The sequence below is a fragment of the Dromaius novaehollandiae genome, chromosome 17, assembly GCF_036370855.1.
Source record: "Dromaius novaehollandiae isolate bDroNov1 chromosome 17, bDroNov1.hap1, whole genome shotgun sequence".
Classification (NCBI taxonomy): domain Eukaryota; kingdom Metazoa; phylum Chordata; class Aves; order Casuariiformes; family Dromaiidae; genus Dromaius; species Dromaius novaehollandiae.
The window spans coordinates 12,577,940-12,594,768 of NC_088114.1; the positions used below are offsets into that span (position 1 = coordinate 12,577,940).

At 40.1% G+C, this 16,829-nt stretch overlaps 1 protein-coding gene across 2 annotated transcripts; it reads right to left on the minus strand.

The window, feature by feature from the left end:
* Positions 1-1,846: 1,846 nt before the first annotated feature.
* Positions 1,847-12,913, minus strand: YWHAH (tyrosine 3-monooxygenase/tryptophan 5-monooxygenase activation protein eta). Of its 2 annotated transcripts, none has more exons than XM_026119112.2 (2): positions 12,434-12,913; positions 1,847-3,285 (listed from the first exon to the last, which is right to left on the minus strand). In XM_026119112.2, exons 1-2 carry the CDS (start codon positions 12,518-12,520, stop codon positions 2,629-2,631), a joined length of 744 nt encoding a protein of 247 aa, XP_025974897.2. In that variant the 5' UTR covers positions 12,521-12,913; the 3' UTR covers positions 1,847-2,628. The 2 variants fall into 2 exon arrangements, with proteins under 2 accessions (XP_025974897.2, XP_064378297.1); XM_064522227.1 differs by lacking the exon at positions 12,434-12,913 and adding an exon at positions 8,298-8,339.
* Between the last annotated feature and the right edge of the window lie 3,916 nt (positions 12,914-16,829).

Below are 16,829 nucleotides of genomic sequence, written 5' to 3' on the forward strand. Positions count from 1 at the left end.
GAGCCTCTACATTAATGAATTGTCAGAATACCTTCAGTCAACATGAAGGGCTGCTACAGTTCATCAAGATACGATGAAGGAACTTTTCACATACCTTCCTACTATGCAACTATTTTCTCATCTGTTAATATTTACACTTACGATTGATTTATCTGTTGAAATTTATACTGCTTAGGGGAAGGGAATCCACCCTTGAAGCAGAGGAGTTGGTAACCTACTTCAAAAGGAATTTTATACTATGACACCCATTTTACCCAAACTAATGGCAATATAGAGAACAGCAGCAACCTGATCAGTAAAATTTATCACCTTTCTTGCAAAAAATTATTGAAGAATCCAGAAACTGCATCCAATCTTCAACAGCCTGGTCCAGTGAAGTCAGAGACCTAACTCATGTCCAGATTGCATAATGCTCATTTTGTGACACAGGAGCTGCACACCAGAGAATTTTGCTTCTCTAACGAACTAGAATTCCTTTACAATGAGAAGGGACTGCTCAGCTTTTGAACTGACAAAAAGATAGTGGTAGCTATATGAACAGGAGGAGGGAGAGGAAAGATTGGCAATAATATTATTAACCAGCCAGAATACTTCAACATAAAAAGATAGTCTTACTGCCAAGTTTCATCTTGGTTCCATAGGGGCAGGTAAGAACATTATGAAGAGAAGCAAGAGAAGACTAAGAGCATTTTATCTAGCAGACAGATAAAGCCCAAACAAGTATTATTGGCTAAAAAGGACTCCTGCATGGTTTACATGCAAAAAGTTGAATTGAAAAATAGGGGCTTGTAAACTGCTTGAGGAAACAGCAGCAATTAAGAGGAACTTCCAGAGTAAGTCATGGCAGACAGCAGTAATTAAGTACACACTTCAAAGAAATTTGATTTTCCTTTTGCTGAACTAATGAGGTCAAGTGTCTTAAAATTATACAGCAGTACAACATTATGGTTCAGGATTTTCATGTCTTTTTCAGATGCTGCATTAGTTTTTCAACTGTTACCAAGAATAATAAATAATAAAGCTGGATTTTTCTGGAAGACAATAGAATTCATAAATACAAACAAATTTACCACTAAAAATTCTAAATTCTAATCCTCCAGACACTGAAAAACAACTGGTATACTACTTTAAAAAATTTTTTTTATTTATATATATATATATGAGAAGAAGTTATGAGTATTTATGCCAGTTATTTTTATTGTAAATGTCAAAGAAAAACAGACTTAAAATGAGGCACTTACATGTCCTTTAGGCTAGCTCAGGTGCCAGAAGTATTCTGCATACTGCCACGCATAACAAGAGCTAACTTATACTGCTTCTGTAACATACTGTTACAGAAGTACATATGGAATCAATAAACACATACACTAACTGCAGAAAGCAAAACATGAATTTGGGGACCAGATTTAATTTAAGCAAAATTAAGAGGCATTCCTAAAGAACAAACACCACTTCTGTTAGAAGTGGGTAAATACAAGACAATGCCTTTAATGTGAACAGATAATTTGGTGGTTACCACTTATGAAGAAAATTTAAAAGGTACTGCAAACAGAAACAAATAATACAAGTCTCTACACCAGTATAACAAGTAATGGGTTTTTTTACAGCTCTTCGGCTCCCAAGCACAGTTGCATTACAACTGCCCTACCAAGCAAATTAGCTAAATTTACCTTTGGAAATGCCACTTCAACAGAGGTGAGCAGTGTAACATTCTAGATTGCTGTGATTTTTTTTTTTTTTTAGCATATTAGGCAACTTTTCATAAAGGTTTTGATTAAATATGTCTTAATGCATCAATGATGTGCTAGGCAACTCAATCTCTGCTCTTAACAAAAGACAGGACAGCTTATGTAGAGATAGTCCCCGAAGCAGCATTTTATTTTATTCATTTAATTCCAAAACATTTAATTTAGAAGTCTGGCATCTCAGTCATCCATCTTAACATGGGCTAACATTGACATAAGTGTTGTCAGAATACACAGACAACTAAACAGCAAAGAGTTTACAAAAAATAAATTCATGATTCTTCAAAACAACTGCAAAAGGTTACAAGTATCAAAACTCTTAGATAGATGCACTGCATTAAAAGAAATTGTGCACATAAGTTAGGCAAAAAAACAAATTGCTACTGAAACCTCACATTTCAAACAGTTTATTGTAAACTGATGAATAGGGTCATCACTTCACATCAGCTTTACTGTTTTCATTGACTGAAAAAAATTTGGGGTGGCTAATTTACTTTGCATGCACAAAATGTACTGCTTAACAAAACTGACAGCTCATTTTAAATGAATTTTTTTTAAACTGGAATCTAATTATCTTCAATCACTTTCCATTATTCTTTCCATATTTTATAATCAACAGGCAAACTAAAAATGCCTCATTTAATATGCATCCTTCTGCACTGTTCAAGTGCAACTAAGATAAATAGGGCCAATAAACCAATCAATCCATCAGTGCCCATGAAGACTTATCTGAAACTGCTTCCTGATAAAGTGGACAGCAGATCTGAACAGCTGTACAATACAGATATGCTTAGCACTAGATATTTAGTGTGACTGTGGTAAGGAAATACTGGTGATGATGGGGATGGTGAAGTGGATGAAAGAGGGATCAGAGGAAAGCTTCTTAATTATTGCCCTCTCCCGCTTCTTCATCTTGCTGGTCACTCGTCCACAGAGTGAGGTTATCTCGAAGTAACTGCATGATGAGAGTGGAGTCCTTGTAGGAATCCTCATTTAGAGTGTCCAGCTCTGCTATGGCATCATCAAAGGCTTGTTTGGCTAAAAGGCAGGCCTGCTCAGGAGCATTCTGGATTTCATAGTAGAACACTGAGAAATTGAGTGCCAGCCCCAGCCTAATTGGGTGAGTGGGCTGCATGTGCTCTTTGCTGATTTCAAAAGCCTCTTTATAGGCAGCTTCTGAGGCTTCCACAACACTGTTCTTCTTCTCTCCAGCAGCAACTTCTGCCAAATAGCGGTAGTAATCGCCTTTCATTTTCAGATAAAAGACCTTGCTTTCATACTGGAAGTCATTGCAGTTCTTGATCAAGTACTTATCTAGGAGAGCCAAAACATCATTGCAGACCGTCTCAAGCTCCTTTTCTATCTTCTCCCTATAGGCTTTAACCTTTTCCAATTTCTTCTCATTCCCATCCGCCATAGTCTTCTGCTCTATGCTGCTGATGACACGCCAAGAAGATCGTCTAGCTCCAACTACATTCTTGTAGGCTACAGACAGCAGGTTTCTATCCTCATTTGAGAGAGGCTCATTCAGCTCAGTTACCTGAAAATATAGACAAAGATCAAATTTAAAGAGTTTGGCTTAGAGAAGAAGAGCGTGCAATTTTCCTTCAACACTTCCATTACAAAGAGCAAGAGCCAAAATTCCTTCTACACAAGAGCCAATTTGTAATGATGAAAGTTTAAAGCCGTTTCTGCAGTCAAATTTTAAGAGTGAAAACCCCATAGGTCTGCTGTTAATAGAACTAGTATTTAAAAGCCATTACAAAGCACATTCACAGTCAGGTTGGAGTAATGAAAAAGCATTTGCAGAAGGAAGACTCTCTGTTTTCAGGAAGTCTTTGCTGTAATTATGCAGACTACACACTTAACAGTGAATTTAAATGTACCTAGAATATCAGCTACATGAATCTCGAACACTATACAGACATACTGGAAACTGGTGCAGTCCTTGCATTTCTTTTCCCCTGCTGCTTTCTTTCAGACGACAGCAGAGATGGATGCGCTGTAGTCATTATGATTAAGCTCTGCATAGTACAAATAGCATTAGTGTTTCATAGTATCTCTCAGTCACTTAGTGAGCAAAAAGTTATCCTGTTTTCTATTGATTGGTGGCTGCAGTCGGATTTTCAGGGATAGGACAAAGAAATCACATAATGGAACAAACCAGATAGCAAAAAAAAAAAAAAAAAAAAAAAAAAAAAAATCAACTCCAAAGTCTTCCTGTAAAAAGCTGTAATAATGGAAGGTTAATACTTTAAATATTTCATTTAGGCTTGAGTTGCTATGTTAACTTAGGGAAAACTCTCAGTTACTTTAAGTTCTTCTATTTTTGCAAAATTAGAAACATGAAACTAAACTCACAGAAATTAGGAGGAAAAAAAACTCCACTACATTAAGCACACTTCATTATCAGCTAAACTACACTGCTTTAAAAGAAGTCACTAGAATTCTAAGGATGTGTACTTGTGTGAAAATTGACCTGTCATTGCTCAGAAGCTGCTAAAATCATTACTGTGTTGCAAAAACAGTGAAGGATCCAATATATGTATAGCTTAACAAGTTTAAAAAAGTGATTTCTATTAATTTTAAGTGTTACAACAAGGACATACATAGATGCAAAGCGAGGCTACTTTCAACTTCAATTTTTGTTCTTAAAATAAACCCAGTCTATTAGCCTCATCTCCAAAATGCATTTCCCTCCACAGCTCAGTAACCAGAACTCCCAAAAGGCACTGCTCTGCCCAGCCTAATGCAATCTGAGGCAATCTACCAAAGGTCAAATGCATAGGAATCAACTCTAATGACATTTTCCAAAGTGTCTTCACAGCTTAGACTCAGCACCACACAGGCACACTCTAAGACCTATATCATCTTCTCTAGTAAGATATCGCCTCCCTCAAAACATAAAGGTTCAGCTAAGAGATTTTTATTCCCTACAGTGTATTAGGAGAGCATTTGCTTGTACAAAGAAAAGAAACAAAAAACCTATGCCACATCACCCACACACACCGCAGTGAAAAAAAAAAAAGAAAAAAAAAAGACCATTAATAATCACTTGGTTATTCCTGCACTGCAGAAGGACTCTGCTTGAAAAATCTAGTGCAAGTTCTCAAATACAGTGATTGATTTGCTAAAATACTGCTTTGCTAAAAATGTAAACATTTAACCACAAAGAGTCAAATCCTTTTTTCCCCACCGTTCTTCATTATCTTTACAGTATTCCACAAACATACTAGAAAAATATCTCAATCTTAATATACTACTAATATACTTTAATATATTACTCACATAAAAAAGTGAGTATGGAAGAGTATACAAGACAGAAACACCTGAGGATGTCTTGGCAGGACAACAGTAAGAGACTGGATTTCTAATCCAGAAACACCATACAATGGAAATGAAAGCTAGAAGACTGCAACTACAGCTACTGAGTCTTCCCCTTATGCATCTTGTCCCCACTTCTCCTGTTCCACCTCATCCTCAATTTACCACCTCTGTTCTTTACCCTCAGCTACCTACCACCTCTGCATTTGATCCCTTTCTCTTCTTCAAACTAAGCACCCCTCACGACCACCAAATGCTAGTATTTGTGTATTCAGTATCTAGAGATATTGACCCTCTACCTCCTTAAAAGGGTGCCTTAAGCTTTTAAAAATAAGCTTTTAAAGGCAGGTGCCTTCTGTGTATTCAAGACACCAAAATGGTATTTTACAGTACCTAAAAAAGGCACTGGGAACCATCATAATGCAAAGACTTTTGCAGTATTGAAATACAAATTTTTACTATACTATACAGCTGGTGTATTTACTTATAAGGGAGATACATTAATCAGTTTTCAAAATTTTGTCCCATTTACCACAAGTCACAAACTGCAATCTTACAGCAACACCATTAGCCTAGAAAGATTATTCCAGGTCTTTTCAAGTCTATTGTCTCTCTTCAGATATTATTCATTTCCAATTTCAGAAAATGCACAACATCCAGCCTGAAAGAATTAGTGTGCATCATTTATAAGGTCCACTTGTACAGGAGACAACACTTACAGATAACCTATAACTGAAAAGCCTCTTGCCTTCCCTAATCACAACAGAAATTCAACAGAAGTGTTGGTAAACAGCCTATTTACAGGAATTTCTGAAGATCAAACTAACTTCATCGTATTAATAGAGGGAGTATCTTGTGAAGTCCAGCAGATTCTGGTAATCTTGGCTGTTTACTCAACATTCAGTACTACAAGTATGTCTACATTACTATCTATAAAATGGAGCACAACTTTTGGAGGCATATACACACTAACTTTAAACCAGCCTGCTGAAGTTTAACTATTGCATCACCTCGGGCTGGGAAAGTTTGTTAAAACTCTCAGTAAGCACCTGGCTACAAAACTTCTCCTGGCACAAGATTGAGAAATAGCAGAATACTTAAGATATACCCACGTAAACTGCAAGTACACACAAGAGTACAGTCATCCCTTAGGACTACTAACAGCAGAAGAGTTGTTTGCACGTGGAGAAGGAAGGTTAACTTCTCAATCAAAACAAAGCATCTTACTAAGACATGAGATTATTAAGAGACTTAATCAAGAGACTAATCGAGGTATCACTAGCCTGTATGGCATAATTCTCACATTTTCTTAAACTCACCCTGAAACAGTTCCTTAAAGGAAAAAGGAAAAAGTTAACATAGGAGAAGCTAATTCTACATGCTTAGGAGATATGTCTACTAGCTTTAAGATGCATCAGAAGTTACTGATATATCTTGAAGAATCAGCAAATACCATCAGCTCTAGGCCACTGCTGTGCTTGGTAGCAAGTACAGTCATTTTAAGATACATGACACAGGGGCATGGGGCCCAAGATTAGAAGGTCCTGTTCTGTCAACCATGACTTTCAAAAACGTTCTCTGAAGAATCAGTGACAAATTAAAAACTGACTGAGCTGTCAAATTCTGGAGAACAAAGCAGAAATAAGGTTTGTCAACTATGCTTCCCTTTATCAAATATACTGCCTTTCCACACTCATGCTGTAACAGTCAAATTAGTCTTCCACAATAAACCCATACAAATCCAGCATACAGTACAATTAGCCTGAAGAAAGTCAACACACCGAAGACAACCCCTGGGAGTTAAAAGACTTGAAAGCATCTTATTTCTTCTTTCCTTCTTCAGATTTTCCACATTTCTATCCCTATATAAGTCTGTTCTACTTAGAAGAAAACAGAACAGATACTCATATTTCATGTGTTTTAAAAATTACAGAAATGACACTTTAGCACTGTATCATAAAAATTAAAACCTGGTAATACAAAAATAAAGCATTCAGTTTTGTTTCAAACCCAACAATGCCTCTCATTTGTCTGCATCAGTCAGAAAGGATATAAAACATTGTATCCTGACTACATACAGCACTACCACAGGCCTTGAACCACGTAGTGAATTACTCTTTCAGATAAGGTAAGGTTAAAAAATGTCAGTGTCATACCATTCCCAGAAGTAACTTATATCCTCAGGCGGATTCCATTAACGATCTAGAAACTGACAGTCACCTTCAAAGAAAGCAGCATCTGATGCGGCATGCAGGAATTCAGCATAACAAACTAGCAGTTTCACACTACTTATTCTTCCTGTGGCAGAAGTTTCCAACAATTTGAGTGAAGCCCTTTCCTGTCTAATATCACCTTTCAACATGTTCCCCAACTCCTTTTTATTAGTCCTGAACTATTTTCTTCTCATCTTGAATGCAGTGACTTCAGAGAGAAAAGCAGCAAATTACCCCCAATCCTAGCTAAAAAAAAAAGGCTGCGATACTTTGTGTAGATGTATCTAAAATAACACTTATGGTGCAAAAATCACATCTACTTCTCTAGGCTAACAGCTAAATTACAAGAAAACTGGACTCAAAGGAAAGCATGTGACCTTCAAGCAGCCATCTACTATTGCAGGCAGATTTGCAAATGAGGTAAGAAAACACATGTCTCTCCCCATACGTGTGGATGATGGGGGGGGGGGGGCGCGGGGGACTTGAAATGTCTTCTCTTCCACCCATAGCCTTTTCTTAGTAGAAGCAAGATACTGGATTGCAACAATTTGGATTTACATTTTAGACATGATCAACAAGAAGCTCATGCTTTCTCATAATGTCTGTTAGGAAAAACAGTAGCACTTGGAAGGATTAAAAACCGCTTGTAGTAAGGATGACTTCAAAGTAGTATTAACTAAGGTATTACCCTATACTTTCCTTATGCAAACACACCTCCTCATACCTAAGTTTGGAATTATTTTCAGTCCTGAGCAAGATGATGCAATTGAATATGCAGATTGTGATCTGCTAGCAGTTTTCCTTCAGACTGACAGTCTGCTTTTTGTAGCAAGGATATAGGCTAAATCATTTGATTTCTATGATACTTACAGGTATCTCCTCCTCTGCTTTGTGCCCACAAAGTTCTTTCAGTTTACTGGGAATTAAAAAATAAAAGAAATTCTGACTGTAATCCCCAAATTCCTAACTCCACATACACAGCACATCCAGCTCTACCAGCTCAGGAATGACTTACATGTGTGCGTGATCCCACGTAGGACATGCCAAGCTGAATTAGTTTTGTATGGAAAACACAGCGAAGTGAAGGTTCCACAATTAACAGCAGATCTATGCACTGCAGGATTGCCTAGTAGTATGAACGTGACCTGGATCAATTACATGTATGTGATCACACTTCTGTTTTGTTATGCAGAATATTTTGTCAGCATTTTTTATTAGTCACAGTGTGTTAGAACTTGTGCCAGTTCTTTGCAAGTTGCTGCAAAAAGACTATACCTGATCCAGTATAAAGTGAGGGTAGCATGAACCAGACAATACTTGAATCATTACAAACTCTCCTAGTACAAAGTTATGTAGTTCATAACTTCTGAATAAACAGGAACCAGAAGAAAGAATTTAAACCAGATCTTTTTTTTTTGTATCATGTGGCTTCAGTGTTTTCTATCAGACATTAGAAGCTCTATAGCTAATTTATTGTATCAAGCCACAGTAAGGAATTCTTCTCACAGCAGGGGAGGATACTGTTTATATTATAGGCATTTCATTCCTCCCTCCTACATACAAATACTTTGTTAACCAAAATCAGATACTGATGTTGAAAGTGAAGAACTGGATGCTACAACACTAAAAATATGGAACACCCCAAACTTTAAGTCTATTCATGTACCGAGATAAAGCATACAAATTAAACTAGGACCTCAAGCTATTTTGCTTAAAAGAAGTCTCAAGATCATAGCCAGCAATACCCGTATTTTATTGCAGTGGTGAGCCCTGGTAAGTAGTATTTCACACACAGGACTAATTTTAAAATTGTAGATCCTCACGTAACTCAAGATGCATCTTCACAACTTTTAAACTGAAGTGTAAATGACTAGATGCTTATTATGTAGCTACACCAGGACAGCAACAAAAGAAAGGAAACTTCTGAGCACTACACATTAGAATTCCTACAGTCTGAAATACTAAGGGTTTATACAACAAAATGGTTTAACTGTTTAGTATTTACTTCCCAATCAACATAAAATCATATTTCTGGAATGGCCTAAAAACAAAAGCACTCAATGCAGTATTTCCAACATGCTTAAAGTATTTGTTCAGACAAGTGAGAAATGGTAACACTTGCACATTAAAAGCATATTTCCCCCACACACAACTTCAGCATTTGCTGTGTTCAGAAGCAATTTTTAACCATGTAATGTTATTTCAAATTGTTGGAATCCTAGAGCAACATTTAATGCAATGAGCATGCCACACCCCTTGGAAAAATGCCATTTAGTAGAGGCACATCTACATATGCTTGTATTGTCTATTAAGAAAATTTTGGCTGCAAAAAAGTAAACCAAACTTATTCACAGCAATCTACGTGAAAGCTTCATTTTCCTCTCCTGTCTACACATTATAAACAGAAATACTGGAATTCTTCCAAGAAAACTCAAAAGCAACTAATAAAATTACTATTAAACAGTAGTTTCCTTATTTAAGCTACAACTGCTACTTCATCTGGCTTTTCTATAGAAGAATTAACTAAAAGGATTGGAAAATAACAAGTGTTTCTCCAGTTTTATACCAATACCTAAAATACTGTTTTTTCCTATTTTTTCCTTCAGTGGCAGTCTAAAAAATAAGTTACGTAAATATGCTTTTGCTAAAATAACAAAATTTTGTTACCTTGTTTTAGGAGCAACTATAAGGCTGTTTGCTATATTACGTATAGTAAAAATATGGTGATAAATACCTGTAACTGAAATTGCCCATTCAGATTTCTACTATACTGGAAGCATGCTATTTTCATACAGCACCATCATCCCGATCACCCAGCAATTTTATAAACATCGGCTATGTTAAATCCAGATAATTTATTTAGAATTGCTTCAAATCAAAACATTTTGCTTTAGGAATAGATATCTGCGTTACGACACTGATTTCCTGTTGAAGGAAGTCTACCATCTCTGGAGCACAAAAGATACTTTTGATATATTACTCTATACAGAGAGAAATTTCTCTGAATAGCGGTTGTTTACAATCACTGAAATTGAAGGAAATATTAGCTGTGTGGGAATAGACAGCCCACATAATAACATTTTATAGGAGCTTAAGCTCAGACTTGCAAAATCTAGATCAAACTTTAAAAGACCATTCTGGAAATTACCATGTTAGAAGGAACACCCATGAAAGACATTTAAATAACCACTAGATACAGTATTAAGGCAATTATATTAAATGAATGACTTAAAATGTTAAAATATTGCCCTTTAAATTCAGCTTTGCTTCTTGTATTTTTGAAGTATAATGTCTGTAACATTCTTTTTCATAAATGCTCAAAATTTATCTCATTTAAGAAGTGCTAACAAGCTTCCAATTACAGAAGCTCATCATTATACACCTTATTAGAAAACAAAAGCAGTATTAATGAAGAGAATACTGTGGCTCAAGATTAAGTGAAATAAACCAGTATTAGGACAGTTTAAAAAGACAACTGGACATGCACACTAGTTACAGGTAGTCTTTATTTAGGTATTTCCTGAAGCACAGGAACTCTGTTCTACTCATTTCTTCTTTCATATATGTTCAGGAAGCCACAAAGACACTATAGTTCAGTGGTTATTTAGAAATATAATTATCAAGAATTCTAACAATATAAAAAATAAAGAAGCTGCATTTTAAATGTCTAGTATAAATGATATTGAGATACTCAAAAGTATTTCTGCTTTAGAACTGGGTTGGTCCTAGTATATACAATGCCATAATACATTAAGTTATAAACAGCTAATGATTAGAAAAACGAAGAGCAAAATAAAGGTCTTTTCACAGCCCTCATTTAAGGAATGTCATCTACATCAGTCTCAAAATGAGGGTTTTTTTGTCATAAGAATCAACCCATTTGAAGCTGCTCTCTCAAACCAGAATCATCTCGTGTCTTTAAACAGCACTATTCTCAAGGGAAACCAAATTTCTCTTGGGGCTTTTGGTGTTCACAAAGAACAGATCAACAAGACTCTAAAATCAATTGTAAACAGATACAGTAAAGACATTGCTAAACATTTGCTAACATTAATATTACCTTTAAATTTCAGATGATGGATTTTGTTTAAAGAAAAAGGAACTAGACATATTAGGTTTGATCATTCTGCAATTTTATTATGTACCAGTACAGACAGGTCAGCACAAATAACTTTCACTGCTTGGTTTTGAGAGAAGCTGAGTTGCAACTGTACCTTATGGTTTAAACACATTTCAGTATTCATATGTGTAAGGAATGCACTGAGAATTTGGTATTCTACAAAGAAGAGGCAAAAAGGCAGTATTACAGCTTGGGAAGCAGATGCTGTGCACTGTGCTGCTTTTATATCCGGATGCAAGTACTATACCGTCTCTGAATCAGAGCGCTCATATTTGCGGGTGAGGCCTCTAGTCGTGCTTTTTTATCGCGAGCCAAAAGAAGCGTCTAGAAGAGGAAGGGGCTCTCCTTGCCGTGCGCAGTTTTCTCAGACCCCCCCCCCCGAACCGGAGAGGCCTGCGCCCCCCTCCCCCCGCCCAGCCCCCCAACTGCTCGCGTGTCCCAGACTGCTGGGCCTGGAAACGCACCCCAAGGTCAAACCGGGATCCCACACTAACTCCCAGAGGCCGGCGGGGAGGGAAGACACGCGCGTCTCGGGCTGCGGTGGGCAGACACTCCGCCAGGTTCCCGCCGCCACAAGGGCGAGGCGGGCAGCATTCAAACTGCCGTGCTGCGCGCCGGATTGGCGGGGGAAGGGGGGAGGAGAGGGGACAGCCACACCCCCAGGGCAGGGACAGGAGCGGGAGGACTGCGAGGGAGCAGATACGAGGGAATGAAAGAAATAACGGAGGGAGGGGGGAGGAAGAGGATCTCGGTCCGCTTTGGACCGGCTACTGTTTATCGCTGCTCTCGCCAAGGCAGGTAGTAGCCGGCACCGCCCCGCACGGCGGTAAGGCGTCCCGACGGGACGGTCTCGTCCCCGCCCCCCTTTCTCCAGGGCGACGGGTGGGATCTGGCGGCTCGCACCCTCCCCAGGTCTCAACTCCGCCTCGGCCCAGCCCGCACTTCCTTTCCCATCCTCCCCCGCCACTAGCCCCGCTGCAGCACTCCTCCCCGGTACGACCCACAGCCGCCACGCTGCCAGCCCCACTCACCGCCTTCATGGCCGAGGCCATGTCGTCGTATCTCTCCGCCTGCTCGGCCAGGCGGGCTCGCTGCAGCAGCTGCTCTCGGTCCCCCATGGCCGCTTCCGTGGTGGCTGCCGGGCTGGGCACTCTGCGCCCCTCACAGAGAGGGGAAGGGGGGAACCTGCGCCTCGAAATGCGCGGGCTTGCGGTGCGAGTGTGCGAATGCGCGCAGGGAGCCGAAAGGGAGCCGCCACCTCACTCTCGCTCGCTCGCTCGCTCAGCGACCGCTGGGCTGATCGCAGCTGCCGCTCACCCCCCGGCCGCGCTCGCCAGGCGACGGTCGGCGCCTCGCGCTCGCTGGCCGCGGCAAGGCGGGTAGCCGCGCGCTCGCTCCGTCCCTCCGCGGCGTGCACAGCTCGCGCCTCTCCGCCCGGCTCGGAGCCTCGCGCTGCTGCCGCCGCCTGCGCCTGCGCGCTAGGAAGGCAACGAGGGGGCGGAGTTGAGGGGACTGCAGGGGAGGGGAGGGGGGCGCTGCTCCCCCGCGTTCTATTTCTAGGTGACGTCACTTGCTATAAATAGCTATCCCGGGGCGCCGGGTGGGGGGAGGCGCATGCGCGCTGCGAGTGCTGCATTTTACTGCTGCAAAGGTGGAGGTGGGCGATGAGCGCGGGCATTGCAGAGCTGGGCTGGGCCGGGCCGGGCAGAGGCTGCTCTCCTGCGCCCCGCACCCGGCCGAACTCGAAACGCCTCACAAAAGGGTCAGTTACCGCCCAGTTCGTCGCCTGTCCCTGCCCTGCCCTCAGTAACACCACACAAAGCCTGCTGTCCAGTGCACCAGGAATCATCTCGCAAAGGAAAACTGCTCAAGCAGAGTGTGTTGCCCACCTGAGTTGTCCTCCGTGTGCAGCTATGCAGTTTTCCCGTGTGCTATTTTGCCTAGGCACCATTACTGCTTTGTGCTACCATGTCTTTTCAGCACAAGCTTTGTCTTGCGGTATTTATACGGTTCTGTCGCATTCCAGTTAAACAAATGTCTCCCATCCCAGCTGCTTTGAAACACTACTAGTTCTGAGGGTGGTAAGCATAGGCCAATTCTGTTACCTTGCCTGAGTGATTCAACTAAATTCAATTTTATACTTACTTTAATTCATAATGGTCAGGCTCTTTGTTAGTAAATTAACAAAATACCAGACCTACATAAAAATCATCTTAAAGGACCAACACCGCACAAATGACACAGCTGCTGCTGGTATCTGCAAAAATGCTAGCATCCATGTTGCTCATTTCTTATGACAAGTCATAGACACTTTAGTCTTCTGCTCAATACACAGCCAGCATTTACACATCAGCACACCATTTTACATATGCAGAACTGCTGCATATCTGAGTGAAAGATTTGCTCACGATCAAACAGTTCAGCATCATAGCTTCGGTACCACAACACCTATATATATTTAAGCGTGCATCTGTTCTCACACCAGGAAGAGGAAAGAATGCACGTTAGTATGCACCAGAGGCAGGGAACCAATCCTGGGCTCACTAATGACATGCTACCATTATCATCAGTACTAGTGCATTGTTTTAATCGAGTAGATCTGGTCCACTGAGTCAGCCAAAAGTTTTTAGCCTTAACCCTGGCATTACTGGGTTGAGTTTCAGATAGAGTTAACCCTCAAAGTCACTTAAAATACATGCTGCAGTTAATTTTTAAAGGGCCTAGTTGAATATTCAGATAAATTTGGTTTATTTTTTAAAGGTGCTGAATAAACATTGTGAAAAATAAGAATACATGGAAGTTATGTGTAATAAAATATGGAAGATAAAAATTTCACATAGCACGTTATAAATCGATTGTCACAAGATTAAGGAAGTAACTTTCTTCTCTTTGCAGTACTGTGAAGTACACAGTTATACATACATATCTGGAAGCTGAATAGTGCCTTTTTGCTACCTTATTTTCTGCAGTTTTTAAGAGAAGACAGTGAAATCTTAACAGAATGGATCCCAAGTATCAGTCCAATTGATTATCCTCATTAAAAGAAAACTTTTTTTGATTTTACCTAAGCATAGTTTTGTCTATAGACTATGTTCTTGAAAAGGCATGATTCAATTTAAAAATACAGATTTTAATGTATCTAACACCTTATGCAACAATAGTAAGAGACGGGCCAAACCAAAATCCACTATCCAATTCTTAAACTTTGGAAACTTTGCAGTTCAGACCAACTTCTTAGTAAAGATTAATCAGTCTGCAAAGTGTGCCAACAGTTTTGAAAATTTGTAGGGTCTAGAAAAAACTTTCCAGCTGTGCACAGCAGTTTCAGCCTCCTAAGGGAAATAGATTATGAAGTATTTTTAAAACCAGTTATATTTATTTACCCTCTGAATCAGAGAATATATGAATCTTTCAAATATATGTGGATATACCCACAAAAAAAAACATTCTCATGAAATGCTTTGGGTTTTTTTTTTTAATTGAAGCCTCTGTGTAAATGGCCATTTTTCAGTCTAAAGCATCTCAAAAATTCTTAACCTCGAACCCACAAGGTGATATGTCACATCATTGCTTTAAAATCAGATACATGTCTAAATCCAACAGTAGCAAGAAAAATCACTAAAATGAGGCAACCTTTTATGTAGCATGTCTATAGTCTGATTGTAAACAAAGTAATGAGAGTACATTTCAAACATACAAGGTCTTTGGGAGAGTACCTATTTTCCCTTGCGTGTACAGCACCTAGTGCCCTGAATCCTCCGCTGTAACAGTGGCTCCCAGGAGCTATAAAGGTACAAATAAAAAACAATTAGTGCTCATACAGTAAGTTTCAATCTGCTACAATGTTCAGAAGCTTAGTTACAATGCTTTAAAAAAAATGGAAAGGAAATGGAAATGTCAGCCCACCCTTTCCTAGAGTGCTGAACGGGGTGCAACATGGTACCAAGCTCTGTGGTTCCCCCGCAGAGCTCAGATGCCCAGCATTGTACACGACACTAAACAGCTCTACGATTCCCAGCAAAGTCCAGACAGGAGCTCAGAAATACAGCTCTCATGAGGCAGGATTTGAGTTGTTGTTGGCATAGTTACCACACCCAGCAAGAATTTGTAGATGGAGAAACTTATGGTACTGAAAATTGCACCATGACCTAAGGCAGTGGCTGTGCTCCACTGGCATATCTGATTATTGGACAGCACCGACGTTCCACAAATAGCTCCTTGCTGAAATGCCATTCTAGTTCACCGCTCAGCTCCACAGAGGGGCACTGGGGACAGCAAAGCACTCTCAGAGACTCCCCAACACTGACATTTAGCTGAGGGGGCATTGGCTATGAGGTGCACGGCTGTAGAGGAAGCATGATAGGGAAACTAAGTGATGATAGGGGTGCCGTACCAGCGCCTTCCAGCTTTCCACCATTGCCAAAAGCCACCTTCTTTGGTTATTCTGGCAACACCGAGCAAGGATCACACTTTTTGCATCACTCTTCCTGAGACCTGTGGAACTAAAGCAGTGGTACTAAGAGGTCCCTGCTGCTAATATTCTTCCCATTCCTGGAGCAAGCAATCTTCCCTCTCTTCTTCTGCAGCAAGGAAATGATTTATTTAGGGCTCTACTAAATGATACTGAGTCTTAGACGCAAGGCACTGAAAACCAGAGAGGGAGCAGACACAACTGCCAGGTGATGGGGGAGGCTGCCCAGCTCCCACATCACAGCAAAGGTAGCAGAGAGGGGGATGGCAGAGAAAGAGCTGGGGATTCTGTAGACATCTGATCTTGGAAATACTGGGGCTGGCACTTAGGTGGGGGCAGGATGTTCAGATTGTGCTGTAAGGACAGATTGTTTCACAGGCTGAGGACTATCTATAATTTTTATTGTTAGAATCCTGGCAGCACATCCCCGCAATAAAGTGAGATAAGTGCACATCAGGGAGGGAAGGTGTTGTAACCAATGACAAGATCAGAGCAAAAGATAGGAGTGGGTGTAGCTGAAGTGTGATGATTCCTTCTCAAACCACAAGAGACTATAATTTCAATGATATATTTCTAGCCAAACCATACACCACAGTTTAACAAGCAGCAGAACCCTTTGGGCTGTCACAGTGTGTGTGAAAATATTCTACTATTTGTCACATTTCAATTTCATATTAATCTGTAATCATTCTCACAGAACCTCCCTCATAACTCAAAGGTAAAATCTAGAATGAAGGCAGAAAGATTACACTACCTGAGTGCTGCTCAGAACCAGCAGGGTTCATGCCGTGAATTGTGGTAAAGTACTTTGTACTCTATTCAGCAATGGGGAAGATCCTTTAAAGAGAAGGGTAGCGATTTGCACAAAATCTGTGAAGCTCTTGCTCCCTCAGGGGAAAGGGTTAAGTCTGTATGCTGAAACCTACTTGAGATCACCACAATACATTTAATACCAC